This window comes from Pteropus vampyrus, unplaced genomic scaffold, assembly GCF_000151845.1.
Source record: "Pteropus vampyrus isolate Shadow unplaced genomic scaffold, Pvam_2.0 Scaffold470, whole genome shotgun sequence".
Taxonomy (NCBI): Eukaryota; Metazoa; Chordata; class Mammalia; order Chiroptera; family Pteropodidae; genus Pteropus; species Pteropus vampyrus.
Genome location: NW_011889251.1, coordinates 1,331,350 through 1,353,354, shown reverse-complemented (window position 1 = coordinate 1,353,354; position 22,005 = coordinate 1,331,350). Strand labels below are relative to the sequence as shown.

Genomic DNA, 22,005 nt, shown 5'->3' with positions numbered 1-22,005 from the left:
GACGTATTTTTCATAAAAACATTTTTTAAAGCAACAGAACGCTTTTAGCTAACCAAATTTTAATCAAATCCTAACTAATAATGAGCTACTCTGGTTGAGATGGGGTGGTATGCCCAGAATATTTTCTGTGCAACCTGCCTCACATACTCAGAACCCCAAAGCTAGAGGAATTATGTCTAACAGAGCAAATATGACCTGCTATTGGCCAGAAAGCTGGAGGGAACTCCAGACTCATCTTCTGTCTATTTCATATAGCAAGATATGAATCTTATGGGAACCCAGAACCAGGAAGTCCCCCAATCCTACCCTTGTGAGCTGAGTTCTAGGTCAGACTCTCAGCCCAGGGGAAAGCAGGGCTGATAGACCCATGCAAGATTCCTTGGATACAACCTACCTTTGTCAACGTCCAGGGGCTGGAAAGAAAACAGAAACTAAAGTGAGTGTCACCGTGAGATTCCCACTCATCTTTTCCCCAAGTCTGAATCAATTCTCTACCTACCCCTGGCCCCATTCCCTGGATGGTTCCCACCCTGGATTAGTCGACCCAGTTGCTACTATGGAGCCACAAGGTTCCTATATAACAGAAGGGTCCTGTACCTGGCTGGGGAGTTAAGAGAGATAGACAGCTCTACCACCTGGTACCAGGCGCCACATCTCACCTCATCATCCACTTTTGGCTTCTCAAAGTAGCTGTGCCTCTTCTTCTCCTCCTCTCTCTCTCGGTCCCGCTCCCGCTCCCGATCTCGTTCTCGCTCTCGCTCTCTGTCACGGTCTCTGTCCCTCTCCCTATCGCGCTCACGTTCCCGGTATCTCTCCCGCTCCTTGTCCCGAGGTGTCTTGGTTGTGGAGGGCACATAATCCCCAATGTCTTCAAATATACTAGGAAAAGAGAGATCACTAGCTGCCAAAGTCACACACATACTTACACTGGCCATTTCTCTAGATTCTCACACCATGGCCTTCCCAAAATGCCAAAGACAAGAAACACAGAGCCCCCTTCCTCCCTCAGATCAAGTGACAGGGGCTAGGATACATACTTCATGTCAGCCTCAGGAGGTTTCTTCTCTTCCAGCTTCCCTAAAATGTGAAAAGAGGAATGAGGAAAACTCCCCAGTTAATTCCCTTGACATACTCTTTAATTCTCAATGCCCTTTGGAACATCTTCTGTTCAGAAGATGGGACAACAAAGGCTACCCATACTCTCTCTCTTCATGCCTCAAAGTTGACCACTGCCTCCTGGGTGGGTCAAACAGACAGATGTAACCAATTCCTTGCCAATGCTGTATTGCTTCTATTTTTCTCTGTTCCCCAAGAGTCTTCCCCTAGGGGTGAGGTTTCTCTAATTCTCCAGGTTACCTTTATCCTTCTTCTTGAGCTTCTTGTTGCGGGTACCCTGCCTCAGATAGGAAAGGATCTGGGTGAGCTTGCTAATGACGATGTCATTTGTGGTCAGTGTGGTCTGGGCCTGAAAACCCCAAGAAGCAAAGTTATCTCACTGAGCAGGAACCTCTTCATTGATTCGTTCATTCATTTAACAAATTGAAGGTTAAGTTAGAATTAGCTAGGTGTTGTGGAAAGACATCCCAGGCAGATGAAACAGGGTGAAAAGTGATTCCAACAAATTCAACAAAGCCAGCATGACTGGACAACAAACAACAGGGAAGCACAGTGAAAAAAGGCTGGAAAGGCCAGAAGTTGCAGAGGCTCATAGGCCACAATAAATAATTTGCTCTTTATTCTAATAGTGAGAAAACACTGAAAGCTTCTAGACTGCAATGAGAAAAAAATGTCTTTTGACATAACTGCTCTGGCCATGTGTAAAAATGGGATAGGGAGATTTGAGGGGCAGGGGTGATGGCTAAAAAGTACAGCATTTTTTTGGGGGGTGAAGAAAATGTTTTAAAATTGACTGCGAAGATGGTTACACAATTTTATGAATATACCAAAAACCATTAAATTGTACATTTTAAAGGGACGAATTGTATGGTATGTGAATTATATCTCAGTAATAATTAATAAATAAAGTACTGGAAGGGAATCACAGTGCAAGCGGGGAAACCAATTAGGAACCTCTTTTAATAGTTCCATTAAGAAACAATGGCTCAGACTAGAACATTATTGGTAGAGATGGAGAAAAGTAAATGGATTCAATTGAGATTTAAGAGGTAAAAAATAGATAGAACTTGGTAATGCATTAAATGTGGTCAATGATGCCCGAGGCAGAATTGAGGCTGATTCCCAGGTTTGAGGCTCATGTGAAAGGCTCTCAGGATTTGGGTCACTTACCTCCATGGTGGGGCAATCAGCTTTGCTGCGGATGAGAGTGGTGGGGATGTCTGTGTCAGCGTACTCATCATCCAGGTCTACCACGTAGGCCATACGGCCTGGCAGGAACAGCTCATTCCGCTCATACGCCTTGCTCTTGAAGAGCATGCGGTAAACATTGCGGCCTATGAAAGACCAGCAAGTGACAATGAGAACCTTCTAAAGTAACGACTGCCATTTACTAAGTACTTACTCTGTGCCAGTCACCATGCCACATGCTATGCATCCTTTGTTTTGCTTTGCTTCATTCAGTCTTTACAACAGCCCTGTGAGGTGGGCATTATTATCTCCTTTTAACTGATAAGAACACTAAGGCTGAGATTTAAGTAATTTATCGAAAGTCATAAAGCTACCAAGTGATAGAACAAAAAGTGAGACCAAGGCAGTCTAACTCCAGATCCTGAGCTCCTATCTACCCTTCTACATTGCCTTCTTAAGGGCGCTATGTGCCTAGCACTGTATTAGGGCCTGTGAGAGAGGAGGATAGTTAAGGTAATATTGATGATGATGGAAAAACCAGCTCTACTACAAGCTCAGTATGATAGACACGATGCATATATTACTTCTCTTCATCCCAATAATCCCATGAAGGGAACATTAACCCCATTTTTGCAAATGGACAAACAGGCACTGAGAAATTAAATCAGTTGCCTAAAATCACATACCTGGTGTGGTTTCATCACCAGGATTCGAACCCGTCTCTCTGACTGCAAATTCTGAATTTTTAATTTGCAGCAATGCTACTTACCTCATAATGTATAAACCCCAATCTGAAAAAGCTTCCACCCTAACTAAGAAGACATTAATAACATACACAAAAGAATTTAGTCCATGTCTGAATTCTATTACAGTATTTTATGGGAATTAGCTGGTTCAGGGGCAAAAAAAGAGAATACAATGGGCTGAGGAAAAGGGGAAGCATGTCCTACACAGAGAATTAACTTCTCTACAATTCATCTAGAATACAGAGCCATTAGCGTAGAAACTCTGTACTCACCCAGACGTGTTTTAAATTCAATTTTATTTTCGGGATCCTCATCTTTCCTGAAAAGACAAAAAATATTTTTGCTAAACGTATTCTGACTTTAGGTCCCACCTTTTAAACTCTCGAGTTCGCCGTGATGTTTACTTACTTGGTTTCCTTCTGGGGCTTTTCCATTAGCTCTTCCTCCTCTTTCTCTTTGCTGGCAATCTCAGCTCGTACCTACCAGGAGAGCAAGTAGGGTTTAGACCCTTATTCATTTACATGAATTTACTGAACACCACTACACCACACTGTACCAGGAACTAAGAATTCAGTACTAAACAAGACAATATAATCCTTGCCCTAATGGAGCTTATAGCAGGAGAGACAAATTAAACAAACAATGAAGTGAGATAACTGTTTTAATAAGTGAAACAGAAGAGGTATGCGAGGGTGTAGGAAGTGGGAGTTAAGGAATGGGGGAAGTTAACCATACCTGGGTGTTTAAGAAAGGTTTCCCAAAGAAAATAAAATTGAGGCTGAGACTTGAAAAATGAGTAGTAATCAGTCCTACAGAGGGGAAACTGTTAGCCCTTCTAGATGGTTTGAACTAACAGCAGTCTCTCTTCTTACCTTGAAAGGCCCATTCAAGAGCATTCAGCACTCTAGTGTTACTCTCCGCTCATTCACCAAGGCTCACCTTTTGAAGCAGAGCAAAATCCAAGCCTTTCACCAAATGAGTGTGTTCCATGTCACCACCCAAAAATTTGGACTCTTGGATCAACTGTCTTCTCTTCTCTGCAGCTGATTTGTCCCTGTATAATGAAAGAGGCTACATTAGAATAGTCTTTTGTGGGGGGGCAAGTGCATCTTGAAATGGCATGGTGTGAGCTCCAGAGCAGGAAAAGTGTGAGGAAGAATTCATATTATGATTCTATGACTCTGGGATGCTGAGGGAACAAAGCCCAGGCCCCCTCAGTACTCACGCCTCAGCGGTGGGGCCCACAGCCCTGTAGTTAGCTGTGGTGCTGATAAGCTCAGTTTCCTCATAATCTTTATTTACACCATCTCGACGTTCCTTGGCACGGTCCCGGTACTTCTCTGCTAGTTCCCGCTCTCTCTCAATTTCTTGTTGGCGAAGCTTGGCATAATAACTGTGGCCAGAGAAAGGCAAATGTGTAAGGCTCACCAGCTAATATCCCAAGGTCAGCAGAATGGCTCCTGCCTGTTTCCCTATACCTTTATCCAACTCTCTACGGCAAAAGTTCATATACATCCTGACAGAACTGCTTGCCACCTCTTGCCAGTCCTCAAAATCACAACTACAGCATCTTCTGGCTCACATCGTTCCAAAACCACCTCAGGATACTCCATCTGTCACTTTAGTATTCTTTAATGCTACCCAACTCTACATCACTGAGTCTCTACAAGTGTGAGATTTTTCCATACAGCAACAATGAAGTCATCTGAATTTTTATCGCCTTCCAAATTTCAACAGAAAATAAATCATTCCTTGCCAGTTCACCCCAAGAAGAAAGGAAAAGCAAAGTATATGTCCTGAAAGTTTAGTATCATAAATGATGACGAATAAGGTGATGATGATGGCAGCCAAGACTTACATGCCAGACACTGGTGCTAAGTATTTACATGCATTATCACAGTTGATCCGCAAGATAATCTGATAAAAGTTATTATCACTATCTCCATTCCACAGATGAGAATATGGAGGATTAGAGAGTTAGTTAAGCAAATGCCCAAGGTTCTCCAGCTAGAAACTGGTAAACATGAGATTAAAATACCACGGACTGACTCTAAACCCCTAAACTGCCCCTCCACATATCAGTCTTCTCCAGAGAACCTTAGGACAATAAAGACAAACCTCGGTCTGCAGCCTTATAACTAGCCCCTATTCCTTTTCTCCAAATACTATCCACCTTAAAACTCAACACTCCCCCATCCTTCCTTCACCTTTTCTTTTTTCTCCTTCGTGCAGCTGGGTCTTCATCCTCATTGTACTCCCTTGGCATCCTAGAAGAAAGAGAAATTCGCTGAATGCAAAATATTGCCACAATCCCAAAAATCACAAGAATTGACTGCGAGGACTGAAAAAAGAGTCTAGTACACTGATCAAAGCAACAGTTTCAATCAGGCAGAGATCCACGTCAATATCTATATGGGTATCTCCAAATATCTGCCTCAGAATCTGAGTCTCTGGGGGCTGGAATGGACCCAGAAATACGCCCATTTAAACACCAGCAGCAATTCGAGTACAAGTGACTCATGGAACATACTCTGAGAAAAAGTGAGACCCTAGAGCATCCCATTCTCCAATGGAACTTCAATCTCCAGAAGGAGAGACTGGAAACATAGGCTTCAAAAAAGAACTAGCTTTCCAGTTCCTAAGACATCCAGACCAGTAGATTTTCTATAGGAAGGTGATGAGAGACAGCTTGGATCACTCCAGAACTTACTCATGGTGACGTGACTTAGAGGGTGGTGCAGAGGTAGGTGCAGCCCTTGGGGTCATGAGCAGTTTCCTGAAGTCTTCATTGGTGAGTTTCGATCTAGAAAGCAAAGATTTTAAAAATCAGTACCCAATAAGAATTGGAAAAGGAATATGTGGAAAGCATGGTTAACTGTACTGGAAATCAGGGAAATACAAATTAAGATAAAGACATGCCACTTTTAATGCATCAGAGTGTTAATTATTAAAAAGTTTGATAAACTAAGTATAGGTAAGAATTTGAGAAGCTGATATTCTCATATACCACTGATGGGAGTGTAAGTCAGTAAAGCATATTTGGAGGGCAATTTGGCAGCAACTATTAAAATTTAAGTGTGTATATCTTATGACCCGGCAACTCCATTCATCTGTGTAGCCAATTACTGGAATATGTGTATAAAAAGTCCTGTAAAGGTGATTCAATTACAGCTTTGAAAATAAAAACTTGCTAACAACCTAAATGTTTATTAACTGGAGAGCAAATAAATTGTGACAGCGTTTCTAAAATGTGGGGCAGAGAGCACTGATGGTACAAGAGATCATTTTAATTGGTAATGACAAAGACTCACTCCTTGACCAAACTTTAGCCAGGTTGCTTTGAGACCTCTTTCAACCAGGCCTCTCCTAGGCCTGCTGAACCCGCTTTTAGCAAAGGAAAAATGCAAGTAGCAAAATAATATATATACAACACCATTTAATTTAAACATTTTAACTCACAAAGCAATGATATATTTTCCTCAGATATATGTGTATATATATAAATGCATTTAAAGATACACATAAAGAAGGTTACAGTGATTTCCTCTAAGAAAGGGACTGGAACTGGGGATGTTATCAAAGTGAATTTTACCCTTATTTTGGATGTTTTAATTTTCTACAAGAATTCCTACGTAATGTGTAATTAAACATCATCTTTAAAAACTAGCACCCTGCCTGTCAGAATTTCTCCTCTAATACTCTTACACATTTGACCTGATTCAGTGAAAAAGGGAAGTGGTAAATGTTTTGACCGTCCTTGCCAACAATACATTCAGAATTTACCATCAGCACCACTCTACTCATTGCCCAGCTCATTTCCATGGTTCTAGATCAAAACACTCACTGGTGGAAGGAGTGAGGATCGTCCACATCATGGCCGTCTGGGGCCAAAGGGTTGGAGAACGGCTCGTCTAAGAAAAAGAATTGACATCAATTTGATCAATCTCTTCTGTGTCAGGTCCCATGCCAAAGTTGGGGATATAGTAGTGAACAATACTGATGTGTTTTCCCGTCAGACTGCTCAATCTTGTGAGGGAGAAAGGCAAGAACAGCGACAGTAACAGCACAATGTAATAAGTGAAATGGGAAAATACAAGGAGCTGTGGGAGCCCAGAGGAGTGACCCCTAAACCGGCGCTAGAGAATCAGCAGACTTCCTGAAGATGACATCTAAGATATTACGTGAAAGATAAAGTGGCGCAACCCAAGAGTACGTGAATATGGGGCGGTGTGTGTGTGAGGGGTAAATTCGCAGATAAATTCCACTAGTACTCACTTGGGGCAAACACAAGGATTAGGTAGAGAGCGAGCTGCGGAGCCTCACTGAGGGCCTAACGGCTTCGCCAGGCTCCAAGCGTCACTCTCGGCCCCTCTCCACCCTCACACGCACACCCGGCTTCAGTTCTGAGGACGAAATAACGCGCAAGTGTCCCGAGTTCCGCGGGGAAGAAAGGGCAGATGACCCAGACTTACTGTCTCGCTCCGGCATTTCGACCGCGGTGTTTCAACCTCAGCAAGGCCTGCACCTCCAACGACAACACACCAGCGACTGCCTTTTCCCCCCACAATGCACCTCCGGAACCAACCCACTGTGCCTTGCGTTCCGCAGCCTATTCGCCCCCGCTGCCCAATTGAAGGAGACCCGACCCGTGCCTTACAATGCTCTTAAGGAATTGGCTAAACTTGACTCCGCCTCCTATCTCAGCCAACCTATCGCAGGGCCTGGAAGGTCCGCGATTGGTTCATCTGGAGAACTCGGCCGGAAGGCCTGGGCAGGGGTTCGAGTACTAGCAGAGATGGCGGCGGCTGCGGCCAGTCGGGGCATCCGTGCCAAACTGGGCCTACGAGAGATTCGTATCCACCTTTGTCAGCGCTCGCCCGGCAGCCAGGGCGTCAGGTGAGGCACAACGTAGTGAGGCGGGCGGGCTTCGGGGCGATGGGGTCACGACTTCGACCTCTCGGCTGTTTAGGGAGGCCCGCGCCTACCCAATATGCGGGGCGCTCTCTCTGGCCCCGCAGGGACTTTATCGAGAAACGTTACGTGGAGCTGAAGAAGGCGAACCCCGACCTACCCATCCTAATCCGCGAGTGCTCCGATGTGCACGCCAAGCTCTGGGCCCGCTACGGTGAGTGTGAGACGCTGGGGTGGAGAAAACAAGGGTTCAGGAAGAGAAAGGGCCACCCAAGGTCAAGCAAAAACTTGTAGAGACTGGAACTCAAGACTTCAGCCTTGCTTTTGACCTTATTGCCGATAAGAAAGTTTACATTCGTAGGGTTATAGGGTTCTTTGTGTCCCGGGTTAACAGCAGTGTAGAGGCGGGCGCCGCCCTACGGGGGACCGGGAACTGTCATTTTGTAATTCAGAACAGGTTTCAGATAGGGGAGAACAAATGCTGGTCGGTTCTTGTCAATGTTAGGTCCTTTCAAGTTATGTGTGGGCAGTCCCGGTCCAGATAGTGTTAGAATCTCACTGAGGGAAACCTAAAATGATGATTGTGTTGAGCACTTAATGCTGGACTCTGTGCTTTCCTATCTAAATCTTATTTAATCTTCATTTACTATATGAGGGGATGTTGTAGAGATAAGAAAGCTGAATCAGAAATTTCATGGAACATACCTAAGGTTATGTAGCTAGCTATAACAGGGTTAAGCCTTTATATTCGTTTTCACTTCCTAGAATGCACTTCTGCCAGACGTTATGGCTGGCTTATTATTCAGCTCTGAGCTTGCATATCACCACCTCAAAAAGGCATTCCCTGACCAGTTATGTAATATTGCCCCCAAACCTTTTTTTTAAATTCTTTTTCCTTTTTTCATTTTTTCCCATTTTGAAAATTACTGTCATGTTGCCTGACACATAGTAGGCATGCAGTACATTTATACATGCTGACTAGTGGTATTTTAATCAATTTTTTAAATAAATTTATTTAAATTAGTTTCAAGTATACAGTACATTGGTTAGACATCTATATTGTTCATAAAACGATCCCTCCAATTGCTCCCTTCCTCCCCAGGCCCTCCACTTAGTCATCATATTAATGCTAACTGCATTCCCTCTGCCGTGCTCTGCATCCCTGTGCCCAACTATCAACTACTAATTTGTACTTCTTTAACCCTTCACCCCTTAATTAGTTTTTAACTACATCTTGCCCTAGGAGGTCTGGAGGAAGCAGAGTAGGGGAAGGTTATACCTAAGGCAGATTGGTTCTTCCAGTGGACACCTGTAGTAATGCCGTGCACTAAAAACTGCGGGAGGAAAAAGGGTCTCCTTCCAAAAGCCAGTAGACCGGAGGAGATGGAATCAAGTAACTGTAGTGTGTTATAGTAGATGGACTGGGAGTCAGAATGGGCACCCTGTCGAGGGTATGTCCATGCAATGCACTGCTTACAATGGTTAATAAATGCCTACTGTGCCCCTTAAAACTTCCCTGAAACACCTTCCTTACCATGTGGCCACCCAGAATCAGCCAAAATTCTAGTTGGACCTGAGCTTCCTAGATGTGTTTGAGACCCACTGGATAAATTCTAGGCATACCAAATCCACCTTGGTCATCTCTCTACTACCTTCTATCGTAACAATACTGTAAGTTCATGACCAAGACCTGTTGTTATTCTTTGGTAGCTCCATAGTAGAGTGGATACTTAGTCATCTCCCTCTCTCCCCAGCATTTGGCCAAGAGAAGAATGTCTCTTTGAACAACTTCAGTGCTGATCAGGTAAACAGAGCCCTGGAGAATGTGCTAAGTGGCAAAGCCTGAAGCCCCCACTGAGGATTGAGAGCAACACCCCACAGCCTGGGCTCTGCTGGACTGAGTACAATGTAGAAAAGTGTATTTGTCTGTTCCTTATAAAGTTTATGCTGTAAGATGTTCTTTTCCTTATTCTACCCTCTACCCCTGAATGTGCAAGAACTTGGGCAAAGCAGTTTAATGTAAGAATAAAACTTTATTCTGTCCTATCAAAAGCCACCTGCTACTGAAGCAAAAAAAAAAGAGATTCCAAGGCCCCAGAATAAGTGGGCCATAATGATTTCCCTCTGGTCCTTCTGCCTGGATAGTGCTGGGTTAAAGAGGAGGAGCTAAGATCCAAAGGTCTTGGTTTAGGTTTAGGTGTGGGAGCAGAGAACATGATGCCTCCTTATGGTCCTAACCCCCACTCCCCAAAGGGGCCCCGCAGGCAAGGAACTTGGCGGGGGGAGGAGTAGAGAAGTGACATTGAGAAGCCAGGTCACCCATGAAGAGCTGTCCGCTGGAGAGCATGCACTCGTTCCTGGAGCTGTGCCTCCTCCTCATGCCTTTCCAAGGCCTGTAGCCCTGACTGCTGCAGGAAGGCCTGGGCAGCCTGAGGGCAAGGAAGAAAAGGACTCAACACCTGGGTCCCTGTGCCCTAACACAATTCCCGCAGCCTTATGGGTTAGCCCTTCTTCTTGGAAGAGAGTACACTCCCAACAGGAAGATGGAGGTTCACACCTGGAGCCCACAAAGGCCAGCCAGGCCCAGAGAAATTACTACAATTAGGGCTGGAAGGAAAGAGGCTATGGTGAGACCAGAGGCCTCAGAACAGGGGGGATTGGGACCAGGGCCAGAAACCCACCTCTGGCCTATAGAGGAACAGCAGTTGCAGCAGTTCCAGACTTTGGCCTATTACGTCAGTGTCAGAGAAGGTCAGCATGTCCAGCAAGGAGGGGAGCAAGGGACCTGGCCACAGATGCTCACAATAAGCAGGACCCTTCTCTGCAACATTGCACAGAACTGTGAGCACCTGCAGACAGAAATGTATATACACAGTCCCCACAAAGGATGAAAGCAAATGTGCCAAGTAATTTTATATGCATGTTCTGTAATCCCCACAACTGCCTTCAAGTAGGATTACTACTCCCAATTATAAATAAGGAAACTGAAGCTTAAGGTGGTTAATTGGTTTGCCCAAGGTTAATAACTCGTAAACAACAGTTTAGAGACTCAAACCTAGGGTGGTCTGGCTCAAGCCATCCATACTACCTGCCAGCTCTCAGCTAAAGGTACTTCTGAGCTCCCCCTGTTTACACTTTGGGCACTAGACCTTAGTCTCAGATGAGTCCAATACCTACCAGTACGCTCACCACATTCGATACTGGCAATAACTGCAAAAGGGGCTCAATCAGATCCAAGGAGAGCAAGGAGGTACAGAAGCTCGGGCTGTTTGCTGGAAGGGAAAACGTCAGTAAAATCCCTCTAACTAAGGCCTGAAACTTCCCCCTCCCAATCCTGCCCACCTTAGCCCAGGCCACAAGTATTTCCAGTATCTAAAGATCCAGGCCTGGGCAGATTATGGTGCATACCAGTGAGGTTGTTAAGGAGCCAGAGGCCCTCAGGAAGTAGGCTGGGCTGTTTCTGGAGGAAGAACTGCAGAAGGATAAATAAGGCTGCCACAACACGCTCATCTCTGAGCTGCATTTGCCCTCCCACAGCCTCCACTGCTGTCTCTGTTAGCAAGTTGCTTAGACACCGAAACACAGGGCACACCAGCTGCAAAGATAAGTTGGGGATCAGATGTAAATTGGAAGGGGCTACCTGCACCTTAGAGGAGGAGCAGAGTAGAAAGAAAGGTCGTGACGATCTTGACCTGTCCTCTTCACTTACCAGCTCTAGTCCTGCATCCTCGGATCTCTGAACAGCCCCAGCCAAATCCAAGAGCAGCAGCCCCAGTGTGGACAGAGCCCCATGGGTGATGAGCAGGGCATTATTGACCTGGCTAGGCAATAGGAAGCAAATAGTCACTACTCAGCTGATCCCACCTTTAAGTTAGCAAACAGCCTAGGTTTGTGGGTTTCCTGGGTTCCAAGAAGAGAAGGCCGTGGAAGGAAGAAAATCTTCCACAACAATTTCAGAAACCCAAGTTCAAAAACCTGAGTGTCATGAAGGGAGTCCCCGGGGATGTCTGTGGCACTTTCTCAACTGGCCTGTGTTACCTGCAGATGATGTAGTGAAGGCACCAGGCAAACTCCACAGCGACCCCAGGGTTCAGCTTTGGGCCAGGCTGCAACAGTCGCAGCATGTGCTGGGGGAGAGTGGAGCCCAAGACAGAGCTGCCAACAGAAGCACAGCTGTTGCAGGAAGGGCAAGGAAGAAAAGGAACCATGGAAGGCAAGATGCCTGTCGCTCTTCCTAAATCCTAATAGCAAGTGGGAAGTGTCCAAACCCAAAGCCCTTCCCAGCCAGACAAATGGAGTTAAATGTGCAACAGCTTTGGAACCAGACTCAATAAGGAATCCAGGGGCTACATGCCAAGTGGGTCACCCCTACCTGTACATCTGGAGACACAATTTTACTTACGGGATGATCTTTTCTGGAGCTTCCTTAGCTTGCAAGAGCTGGGACAAGGCATATCCAAGGGCTTCCAGCACAGTCAGATGGGAGGACTAGAAGGAGACAGGGTAGGGCTCTGACTCTGGAAGCCAGGCCCTAAGATTTCCTGAGACTTTCAACCCCTTAGGCTGGAGCTACCTAACCAAAGCAGCTGGAACATGTGGAAAGAAGTGACGGGAGTGTTGCCCGAGGAGGAAGAAAGTAAGTGGACACTCACCTGGATGCAGGCAGCCAAGGCTGGAACAATGCCCTGTGGCAGGAGCTGACTTCTCACAGCCTCACTCTCCACAATCAGGTTTCCCAGTGTATACAGACAGAGCTCCTGAGAGCAGGACAACAAAAACACTGGGCTTGGCCCAGGTCAGGCCAGGGTTGGGGGTTGTGGTGGGGAGGATGGAACAGCCCTGTCCTTGAGGATCTGGGCACAAGGGAGTAGGAGATGATGGGTATATATATGGCTGTGGGCATCAGGGGAAACAGGTTTTCTTATCCCTACCTGCTCAAACTGCACCTAAAAGCACAAATTTTAAACTCAAGCCAAGAACAAGGTAGGAAGGGACAGGGCTTACTATAAAGTCTGAGCTGTGACCGGAGAGGTAGGTGAGGAGGTAGGAAGTGGCTGGCAGGCAGGCTTCAGCCACCGCAGACTGCTCAGAATGAGAGAGCTCATGAAGGCACCGAGCCGCCTCAAGCTGCAGCAGGGCCTGGTTGCTGGTCAGGAGCCCGACCAGGGTCCGCATGCTGCCCTCCAGCCTACATGAGTGAGCACCAAAGCCCTACTCAGCCTGTGGCTCATCCCCGCTCCATACTCCTATCCATCCCTCAAAGCCCCAGCCACCCACTCACGCCACCCACACTGACCTGATGAAGGTCTGTTGCGTCTCCAGGTGCTGCAAGCCTCGACGAAGGCTGACCAAAGCCCTCTCTCTCTCCTTTTCCTCTGTTCCCCGCTGGGCTAACCGCAGGAACTGCTGGATCTGAAGCCCAGGACAGGGAGAGGAGAGATGGCAACACACATTTGTCAGAAAGCAAGTTGTGAATCCTGCTCTGTTCGCTTCACCTGCAAGCACTCCAATATTGTACCATCCCTACAACTTGTCATTCATACTAATATGGCTAATAAGTGCCAACACTGCAGTAGAGTGGACAGAAGAGGGAATCAGGACTGGGTTTAATGCTAGCCCTGGGACTTACTCTGCAAGGGACCTAAACCTCAGTTTCTCACCTGGAAAATGGGAATAACATCTACCCACACCTTCTGACAGGGTTATTTCAAGGATAACATTTAAACCTCTCAGCCTGGCATAACCTACCCTCTTGTCATTCTCCTCATGCAACAACACCTAGCAAAACATGACTTTTTAATGCTGCCAAGATTTTGCACAATCTATTTCTTATGCCTGGCATACCCGCCCCAGGTCCTCCAGGTCCTCCACTCCCTTCAGATTTCTGTCCTTGTCACTGCCCCTGGGAAGTTAGCTCTTTCTGGATTCCTTTGGCAGACGTAGGGGTTTCTATTGTGCCTCATGTTTCCTTCATGACAGGTGGTAGCACATCTGTCTCTTACTAGGTTGTGAACACTTCAGAGAAAGGGACTCTTCATCTTTGTGTACCTCAGTACCCAACATAGTTTATTGTCATAAATAAATGGTATAACTCTGGCGCCTGTGCTTTATAAACTAGATATGTAAACCTAGACAATATAAACACAGAGAATGTCCAATGCTTGCTGAATGAATAAATAAAAGTAATTCTTTAATTCACTTATTCAATAATCTACTCTATGGCAGGTACTGATAGGCATCTGAATTTTCAGTGATGACAAAGGGTCTAAGTTCCTGCTAATGTAAAGTCTAGTTGGAGAAATGATAATAAACAAGCAAACAATCATACAATCAAACATGTTTATTAGTCTGCAAACAGTCTGGCAGAATACCAAAAGGGACCCAAATGAAAAAGCCTTGAGACAAGGCTTTTTTGAACTGTCACCGAGAACTGGAAAGGGGAGTTTGATATGAGTAAGCTAATAAGGTTGGAGGTAGGCAGAGGTTAGACCACACTGTTCTTTATAGGTTACAGGAAGGAGTTTGGTCTCTTATGTGTTTTTAAAAGACGCATCTGACTGATGTATGGAGATTGAACTTGAGAGCACAAGCAGAGATGCAGATGACTGGTTAGAGGATGGTGGGAGCTGCGATAGCGAGGCACATAAAGAGTCCAGAGGTAGAAAATAGCTAGGACTTGATGAAGTATTGATGTGGCGATGAGGGTCGGAGTTGTGGAGAATGATACCCCATTTTCTGGCCTGACCCACTGGATGGATGGAGGTTTTGAAGGGACCGCATTCAGGTTTTTGGGACGGACCTCGGGTACTCTGGCGTCAGCCGGTATGGACCTCACCGCGCACCCTGCCCCCTTACCTCGGCTTCCCCAAGGATCAAGTCCACCTCGGCTTCCTCTGGGGCATTGTCTCTCACCAGTCTCTTGCTGACCAGCTGCTGCTCCCTCCGGGCCTTCCTCAGTGCTGTAGGCAAAGAAACTGGCTGAGCGTGGAAGAGACATCCAGGACCCAGAACTTCGTCTCCCACCCAAGGGTCTCTTCACTCTATCTCTCACCGCCAAACCCTATCCTTCCATGTTCCCTCGCCGGCCCGTACCAGCCTCCCGCTCCCGCCGACGGCACCGTAGCTCCTCCACTCCGCAGCCCACCGGCCTGAGACGGCCCTGCAGTCGGTTCCACATGGTGGAGCTGCAGGCAACTCGCACTAAGCGAAAAGCTGAGAAGGTAGCGCCAAGTTCTGGAAGATGGGATGAACCGGCAACCGCGGCTCAGGGCGGAAGCGGAAGTGCAAGCAAAGGCGGGGCGATGCGAGGGGGCGACGCCAGGTCCTGGGGCGGGGACGGCGAAGGTAGAGGGACGGGCAAAGGGAGCGAAGGGACGGAAGGAGAGTGTAACCGGAGCTGGCGAAGGCTGGAGGTTGGTTCAGACCTAGGCAGAAAGCCAAACGAAGGCCCAGCGGCTTTGGTTTCACTACTTCTCAATTCTAGGAAAGAAAATAAGGTAGTATTTACCGTACGTACTCAGGAAAGAAAGTAACTCAACCCCGACTCCGGCCGCCCCAGGTCAGAAGCGTCACCTTCCACTCAGCAAACACAACCTACCCACTCCTAACACACATTAGAGGAACATTCAAAACTACCCTGAGCTCTAGGAAGATATGGGATGCCATTTCACCAATAACACGACTCCCACTGATTAGGGTTAGCTAAACGCGGGCCATGCATTGCCATATTGAATGTTCGCCATAACCATTATCCCCATTTTACCGGTAAGTAAAATGAGGCAAATATTATTTCACTGCTCTGCATAGAAGTGAGTCACATTATTTTTAGGATAAAGTAATTTTCTCACCAAATTTTGAGCACCACTAAGTACGGGGGAAACACTGGTGAATTTAAAGTATTTCTTACCCTCAAAATTTGAATTGTGGCCTACTAACGCTTACACGGTCTAATCCCTGGGTACATCTCCAGTTTCACCTGGAAGGGCACTTCTCCTTACTCATCTCTCTTGGATCTTCTCTTTGTTCCCTAAATGAGCCCTGCTCTTTAACTCCTATGGGCTTTTGCACAGGCTGTTCCTCTGACTAGAGCATTGTCTCTGCCCACCCCCCATATCAACCAGAGCCCTTCCCTTAATTAACACCATCTTTAAGATCTCAACTCCAATGTCCACTACTCAGAGCTACTGGACCAGTTGCCCTGTTATGAGAGTGTATAGCACCATATACTTCTTTACAACCCTTTTCACAGCTGTCATTAAGTTATAGTGTAATTGATGTCTCCTCTCAAACTCCTTTCACAGCTCTAAGCGAGTCCTGGTAGCATTTAAAAAGTTTCATTGGAGTTCTCTAATTTTTAGAAAGCTATTACTTAGGCTAATGCACAAATAAGAAAAAATCCAGGAAGGAGCATTGTTCATCAAACCAACTTCCTTCCTTGAAATTAATGTCGCTTCTCAAAATAAACCGATGAAGCATTTGATCTCTTCCACAAGACATCTGCTTAAATAGCTGCAGACCATCATCCTGTCCTCCACATCTTCTCTCCAGGTCTAGCATCCATCCAGCCCCTGGCCAGCCATTTATTGAGAACCTGCTGTGTACCATGCTCTGGCTGGGGGTAGGGCCTGGGTCTTGTCCCTTTCCTCATAGACAGACTGACTTCTATATACACATCTTTCTCCTGGTGGGGAAGGTAAGACAAGTCCCTAGACAAAAGCTATGTTCTGCCCAGAGTGTCTACTCACGACCAAACTGCCTTTTTGCATTTATCTGCCTGACAATAGTGTTAACCCTATAAGAAAGAGCCGTATATCCTCTCTACTACAGGGTTAGCTGTTCCTTTCTCCAGAGTTACCACAAATCCTTGGCTTTTCCTCTGTAAGGGTCCTCTTCACTATGAATAGTAGTTCCGGGTTTGTTTCACTTCCCTCACCTACTGTAGTATTTGAGGGACTGAGTGGGTCATGGGTCATGTTGGCATCCCAAAGCTTTGTACCAGCCCTAGCATTTGGTAGACAAATGATAGCTATTCTTGAATTAAGGTGTGAGTTGGGGATCTCTGCAGAAACTTATTGCCCTTCTTATCCTGGACTCCTTATCTAGAGTGTCTCTGCTAAGGTGATGGGGATTTGCCGAGGAGCCAGGCTTCAGTGGCTTAAGTCTTCCGAATACAAAGTCTCTGACAAGATAATAGTGGGCTGCTGTCAACAAATGTGGCTCTGTGCCAAAGACTTAGGATAAAGTCATAGACAGGTACTATTATTATATCCATTTTAAAAGCAGAAGCTCAAGCTCTTTCCATCTCCACCTGCTGCACTGAAAAGAGCTGATATCATGTCTACACATCTGCAATGGATGGTTGTACGGAACTGCTACAGCTTCCTGATAAAGAGGAACAAGCGTACATAAACCACCAAACCCAATGACCTAAAAGCCCACAACTTCCTCCGCTACAACCAGCTGATTCACCACAAGATGGTGGGCGTCATGAAGCAGAGATCTGGCCAGTGAAAGCTGGCAACCTCCTAAGTGCAGACCAGCAACAAGAACGGCCGGATCACCCTCAGCAGCATCAGGCACATGATTGCAAAAACAAGTACCGCCCGGATCTGAGCATGGCTGCCATCCTACGCAGCCAGAAGCTGATGATGGTGAAGAGGGAGCCGGCCCACCCCACCACGAGCTCTTGAACCCCACCCTCCCAGCAATAAAGGTATCAGCTGACCTTCCTATAAATAAATAAATAAACAAATGAATGAATGAATGAATGAATGAATGAATAAATAAATACAGAAGCTCAAAATCTGAGGCCCAGAAACTTGCCCAAGTCTGACAACCTCAGCAGTAGATCTGGGATTCCTTGCCTGGCTGTCTACCTTCAGGGTCAGTATGTTTAACACTGAGCTTTATTAACATCTTGGTCCTTGAGGATGTCCCAGTGACATGGCCTGATCACGGCACACCCAACAGAACACACAGTGGGAATTGTGGTCCGATGAGGCCTCCTCGTTTGGACTGGGGACGGATGTGAAGCTACCTCTGGAAAATAGAGGAAGTGAGAATTCAGAGGTTTTTTTCATGTAGCTCTTTCTCCAGAAATCCAAAGGTACAGACCTGTGAAGGCAATTGTAAAAGTTAAAATTCACATTCCTGAAAGCTTTTTTTTAAAAAAAAGGGTTTATTGAGCCATATGCTAATCAGAAAAAGACCAGGTCCTGGGGCATGAAACCTAAACCATGAGCAGCATGGCTAGGTGAAGAAGGCAACATCCTGGAGTGGATGGGCTCTTTTATTCAACATGTTTTGGGGAAGAAATTTGTAAGTTGTTTGAAAGAACATACATTGGTTACAGATGGGGGGCAGGAAAATGAAGTGGAGGCAATTCTATAATAAGTGCAGTCTATAAGAAAGAAATATTTACTATTTTTGATTGGATAGACAGCAGTCCTGAATGTTCATGGTATGCAGGATGCAGCAATCTAGCAGAAGCTAATAGACACCTAGAGATTGATTCAAGGCTCCAACATACATTCAGGAATGTGAGCAGTCTTTCGTTGGCCCATAGCTCCTAACTGCTTAACGATTCCCATCTTTTTCTGTTGCTCTCCAGCCCCTGCAATTTTATTTGGAACATCTCAGAATTTTTTTCTTGTCCAAGCATAAACCCTACCCCACCCTCTAGGACACTTGCTTTTTTTCTTGTTACTAATCCTCATTCAATCTAAGTCCAGCCCTTTCTTCCTAGAACACAGGAAATTATGTTGGGGGAGGGCAGGGAAGAACGATATGCAAGCTGGAAAACTGTGTTAAAAAGATCTAGTTTCTCAGTTTCCGCATGGAGAAATGAAAACTAAGAGAGCAAGTGACTTGGCCAGTGTGTTTCTGCTAAACACCTTTACTTATCCTAATACTTTCTTAATAAAGAAAGAACAAGTCAGCAGAAAAAAAAAAAAATGGGAAGGGGAATTGCTCTTCAGACCAACTTCCTTCTCTTGAACTTAATTCCAGCCATTGGAGTCAATAGATGAAGTTCGTTAGCAATCTGTTTCACAAAATATCCAGTTAAATATCTGAGGGTATTCAGGAGATTGGACTGGGGTGACAGGAGGTTAATAGTAACCACCAAGACTAGAGAAAATTCAAGAAAATTACCCAGGTTGATTCACTAGGATATAGGTGGGGTAGTCCTGGCAAGAGAGAGTCCTGGCAGGAGACGCTGGGGATCTTCCTTTCTCCATAGCCACCAGACAAGCCTGGGGCACCTGAGTCATCAGACGCCAGCTGGGGCAGAGCATACTAGAGGTCTTACAGGATCCTCTCCACTCTGCCCCTCCTCCCAGCAACATCCTTCATTGCAAAATTTCCCAGAAGGGTAGTGAATAGAGTGGTTGGGTGGAAGAGAAGTGGGGAGTGACCAGGGTTCACAGAGGAGAAAACAAAGTGACATTCTCGGGGTTACATAAAGTTTCCGAGGCTGCCAAAGGGTGTGTGGAGCCTAGAAGCCAGCGAGTGCCGCTGTAAAGGAAAGAAGCCAGCAAAGCCGAAGCCCTTCCCAGAGACTTCCAGGGACACAGAGGCTCAGAGGACTTGACGACCATGGTGAGTATACGGTCTTGGGGCGGAACGGGGAACCTTAGGGACTGGCTGGGGCCGCCCTGACCTCCGCTCTCTACCTAGGTGCGCGCTCCCTGCCTGCTGCTGCTGCTGCTATGGTCACTGATGCACGTTTCTGCGACCGTACCAGAGCCCTGCGAAGTGGACGACGACAATTTCCGCTGCGTCTGCAACTTCACAAATCCGCAGCCCAACTGGTCCAGCGCCTTGAGTTGTATTAATGCTGTCGAGGTGGAGATCCGTGGTGGTGGCCGCAGCCTGCACCAATTTATAAAGATCGCAGACACCGACCTGAAGCTGTATGCTAACTTGGTCCGGACTCTGCCCTTGCAGCGGCTCACGGTGGGCGCTGCACGGGTTCCTGCTCTGCTTTTGTTCGCCGTCCTGCGTGGGCTCGGGTACTCCCGCCTCAACGAACTGATGCTCGAGGACCTGGAAGTAACCGGCACGCCGCCGCCGCCGCCTCTGGAAGCCACTGGGCCTGCGCTTTCCACCCTCAGTATCCGTAACGTGTCATGGGCAACAGGGGGTTCCTGGCTCGCCGAACTGCAGCAATGGATCCTGCCGGACATCAAAGTACTAAACATTGCGCAGGCGGACTCGCTCGCGTTTTCCTGCGCAGAGCTTCGCACCTTCCCGGCCCTCGTCACCCTAAATCTGTCAGATAATCCGGGACTGGGCGAGCACGGACTGACTGTGGCTCTTTGTCCGCACAAGTTCCCGGCCCTCCGAGAGCTAGAGGTACGCAACGCGGGGATGAAGACGCCCAACGGCGTATGCGAGGCGCTGGCGGCCGCGGGTGTGCAACCCCACCACCTGGACCTCAGCCACAACTCGCTGCGCGCCACCGCTCCGGGCGCTCCTGGGTGCGTCTGGCCCAGCACACTGAACTCTCTCATCTTGTCGTTCGCTGGCCTGGAACAGGTCCCTAAAGGACTGCCCTCCAAACTCAGCGTGCTTGATCTCAGCTTCAACAGGCTGAACAGGGAGCCGCGGGTAGACGAGCTGCCCACGGTGGGTAGCCTGACACTGGACGGGAATCCCTTTCTGGACCCTAGACCCCCCACGCACCAAGAAGACCCGAATGACTCCGGTATGGTCTCAGCCTGTGCCAGTTCGATGCTGGCTGTGGGGATGTCAGGAGCTCTGGCGCTGCTTCAAGGGGCCGGCGCCTTCGCCTAACGCCCAGGGTTGAAGAATGGATTGGCTAAAATTGCCCTGGCTCTGGGGAGCCTCGTGAGGACGTCTCAATCAGCCAATCCTCTCTGTCCATCTTCATTAAAATCTTATAAAATGGTCCATGTCATTTACTCAACAGATGTTTACTGGGTGTCTGCTATGTGCTGGGCACAGTGCCGATGGGGAAATACTTAGACTTTCTTCACTCCAACTCCCCAGAAACCATATCTGCCTAAGTAAAGAACTTCATGGGCAGAAGGGACAGGGAAACCTTACCTCTCTAGGGCTGCATAGGAGAAAGAAAGGGTTTCTGTGCAATCATGGCTTTCTGAGCAGATTACTAGTATCTGTGTTAAAGAGTATTTGATAAATATGCCTAGAAAGATACAGAATGTTCCTCTCCTGGTGCACTTTCACGAGCCTGCTGGTCTCTTTCAAAGGAACTAAACCGGAGCCATTTGCTCATTCCTCTCGCTAACTCTCTCACCCCCTCCCCCAACCCGCACCCCCCGCACCGACCCCCCCCCCACCCGCCGCAAACCTCCCGAGACAAGGGACAGCTATGCCACCTGTAGTACATAAACTTTGCGTTTCATAATTTCAGGATTCATCTTCTGTTTTGTAAAGCCCCTCTGCACACATTGGCACGCTGGCTTCCACTGTCATTCTATGGAGAATTTGGGCATGGGGAAGTGATGCAAGATTCTGTCATTAAACAATCTGTTTCTGAACCAGAGATCTTGTAATTATGTTTATATATGTGTGTACTGTATAAGAGTTTCAGGCTGGCTTTTTGATTTGCAAATAGGATAATACCTTAGAACTTCCCAGCTTCTTAGACCCATCACAAGGCAATTAACAGGATGTGCTGCATTATCTCAAAGATACAGGACATCAGCCAAGAGAAGCTGTTTCTTCTAAGAGTCCCTTCTTCATTACATCCTGGAGGCAGCCACATCCATCAGAGAGCTAGATACCTGCCTTACAGGGGACCTGGGAGAGGGGTGGGAGGAGGCATCTAAGCAGAGCCCTCTAGCCTGCCTCCCTCCAGTGTCCAGAACCACACAGATAGGAATGGAGAAAGCAAATTAATATAGGTCACCAGACCACAGACTCAAAAAATCATGGGGACAGCTAAATAAACTGTCAACCCCAGTCAGGAAACCCTACTGGAATACCCAAAAGGGACTTCATTCAGTCTGTTAGGACATTTTTAGTATCAGAGAATTAACTATTTTAAGCAGCTTCTTAC

The 22,005-nt window shown here is 46.8% G+C and overlaps 4 protein-coding genes and 1 pseudogene across 9 annotated transcripts in view; 3 read left to right on the top strand and 2 right to left on the bottom strand.

Moving 5' to 3' along the window:
- The window catches only part of IK (IK cytokine), a 10,136-nt gene extending 2,449 nt beyond the window's left edge, over positions 1 to 7,687 (bottom strand). Inside the window, exons 1-13 of the mRNA XM_023524514.1 lie at positions 7,523 to 7,687; positions 6,895 to 6,961; positions 5,761 to 5,853; positions 5,258 to 5,317; positions 4,276 to 4,443; positions 3,990 to 4,104; positions 3,459 to 3,529; positions 3,323 to 3,369; positions 2,287 to 2,450; positions 1,357 to 1,465; positions 1,038 to 1,077; positions 660 to 879; positions 366 to 413 (exon numbers count right to left, since the gene is read on the bottom strand). Of these exons, the coding sequence (XP_023380282.1) occupies positions 366 to 413; positions 660 to 879; positions 1,038 to 1,077; positions 1,357 to 1,465; positions 2,287 to 2,450; positions 3,323 to 3,369; positions 3,459 to 3,529; positions 3,990 to 4,104; positions 4,276 to 4,443; positions 5,258 to 5,317; positions 5,761 to 5,853; positions 6,895 to 6,961; positions 7,523 to 7,538 (1,218 nt within the window). The 5' untranslated portion in view covers positions 7,539 to 7,687. The remainder of the gene's footprint in view (positions 1 to 365; positions 414 to 659; positions 880 to 1,037; positions 1,078 to 1,356; positions 1,466 to 2,286; positions 2,451 to 3,322; positions 3,370 to 3,458; positions 3,530 to 3,989; positions 4,105 to 4,275; positions 4,444 to 5,257; positions 5,318 to 5,760; positions 5,854 to 6,894; positions 6,962 to 7,522) is intronic.
- Positions 7,688 to 7,786: 99 nt separating this feature from the next.
- On the top strand, positions 7,787 to 10,013 carry NDUFA2 (NADH:ubiquinone oxidoreductase subunit A2). The gene is made up of 3 exons (XM_011382305.2): positions 7,787 to 7,946; positions 8,069 to 8,175; positions 9,716 to 10,013. The coding sequence occupies exons 1-3, from the start codon at positions 7,846 to 7,848 to the stop codon at positions 9,805 to 9,807; spliced, it is 300 nt and encodes a 99-aa protein (XP_011380607.1). The 5' UTR covers positions 7,787 to 7,845; the 3' UTR covers positions 9,808 to 10,013.
- Positions 9,975 to 15,261, bottom strand: TMCO6 (transmembrane and coiled-coil domains 6). Of its 6 annotated transcripts, none has more exons than XM_011382309.2 (12): positions 15,013 to 15,261; positions 14,817 to 14,920; positions 13,258 to 13,373; positions 12,966 to 13,149; positions 12,614 to 12,718; positions 12,364 to 12,449; positions 12,000 to 12,134; positions 11,671 to 11,782; positions 11,370 to 11,556; positions 11,139 to 11,233; positions 10,643 to 10,810; positions 9,975 to 10,390 (listed from the first exon to the last, which is right to left on the bottom strand). In XM_011382309.2, exons 4-12 carry the CDS (start codon positions 13,134 to 13,136, stop codon positions 10,277 to 10,279), a joined length of 1,173 nt encoding a protein of 390 aa, XP_011380611.1. In that variant the 5' UTR covers positions 13,137 to 13,149; positions 13,258 to 13,373; positions 14,817 to 14,920; positions 15,013 to 15,261; the 3' UTR covers positions 9,975 to 10,276. The 6 variants fall into 6 exon arrangements, with proteins under 6 accessions (XP_011380611.1, XP_011380608.1, XP_011380609.1 ...); XM_011382306.2 differs by having other exon boundaries at positions 15,054 to 15,259; XM_011382307.2 differs by having other exon boundaries at positions 12,000 to 12,116; positions 15,054 to 15,258.
- Positions 15,262 to 15,290: 29 nt separating this feature from the next.
- Positions 15,291 to 17,711, top strand: LOC105306975 (annotated as a pseudogene).
- A 1,179-nt stretch (positions 17,712 to 18,890) lies between these two features.
- On the top strand, positions 18,891 to 21,235 carry CD14 (CD14 molecule). The gene is made up of 2 exons (XM_011382304.2): positions 18,891 to 19,559; positions 19,638 to 21,235. The coding sequence occupies exons 1-2, from the start codon at positions 19,557 to 19,559 to the stop codon at positions 20,754 to 20,756; spliced, it is 1,122 nt and encodes a 373-aa protein (XP_011380606.1). The 5' UTR covers positions 18,891 to 19,556; the 3' UTR covers positions 20,757 to 21,235.
- Positions 21,236 to 22,005: the final 770 nt, after the last annotated feature.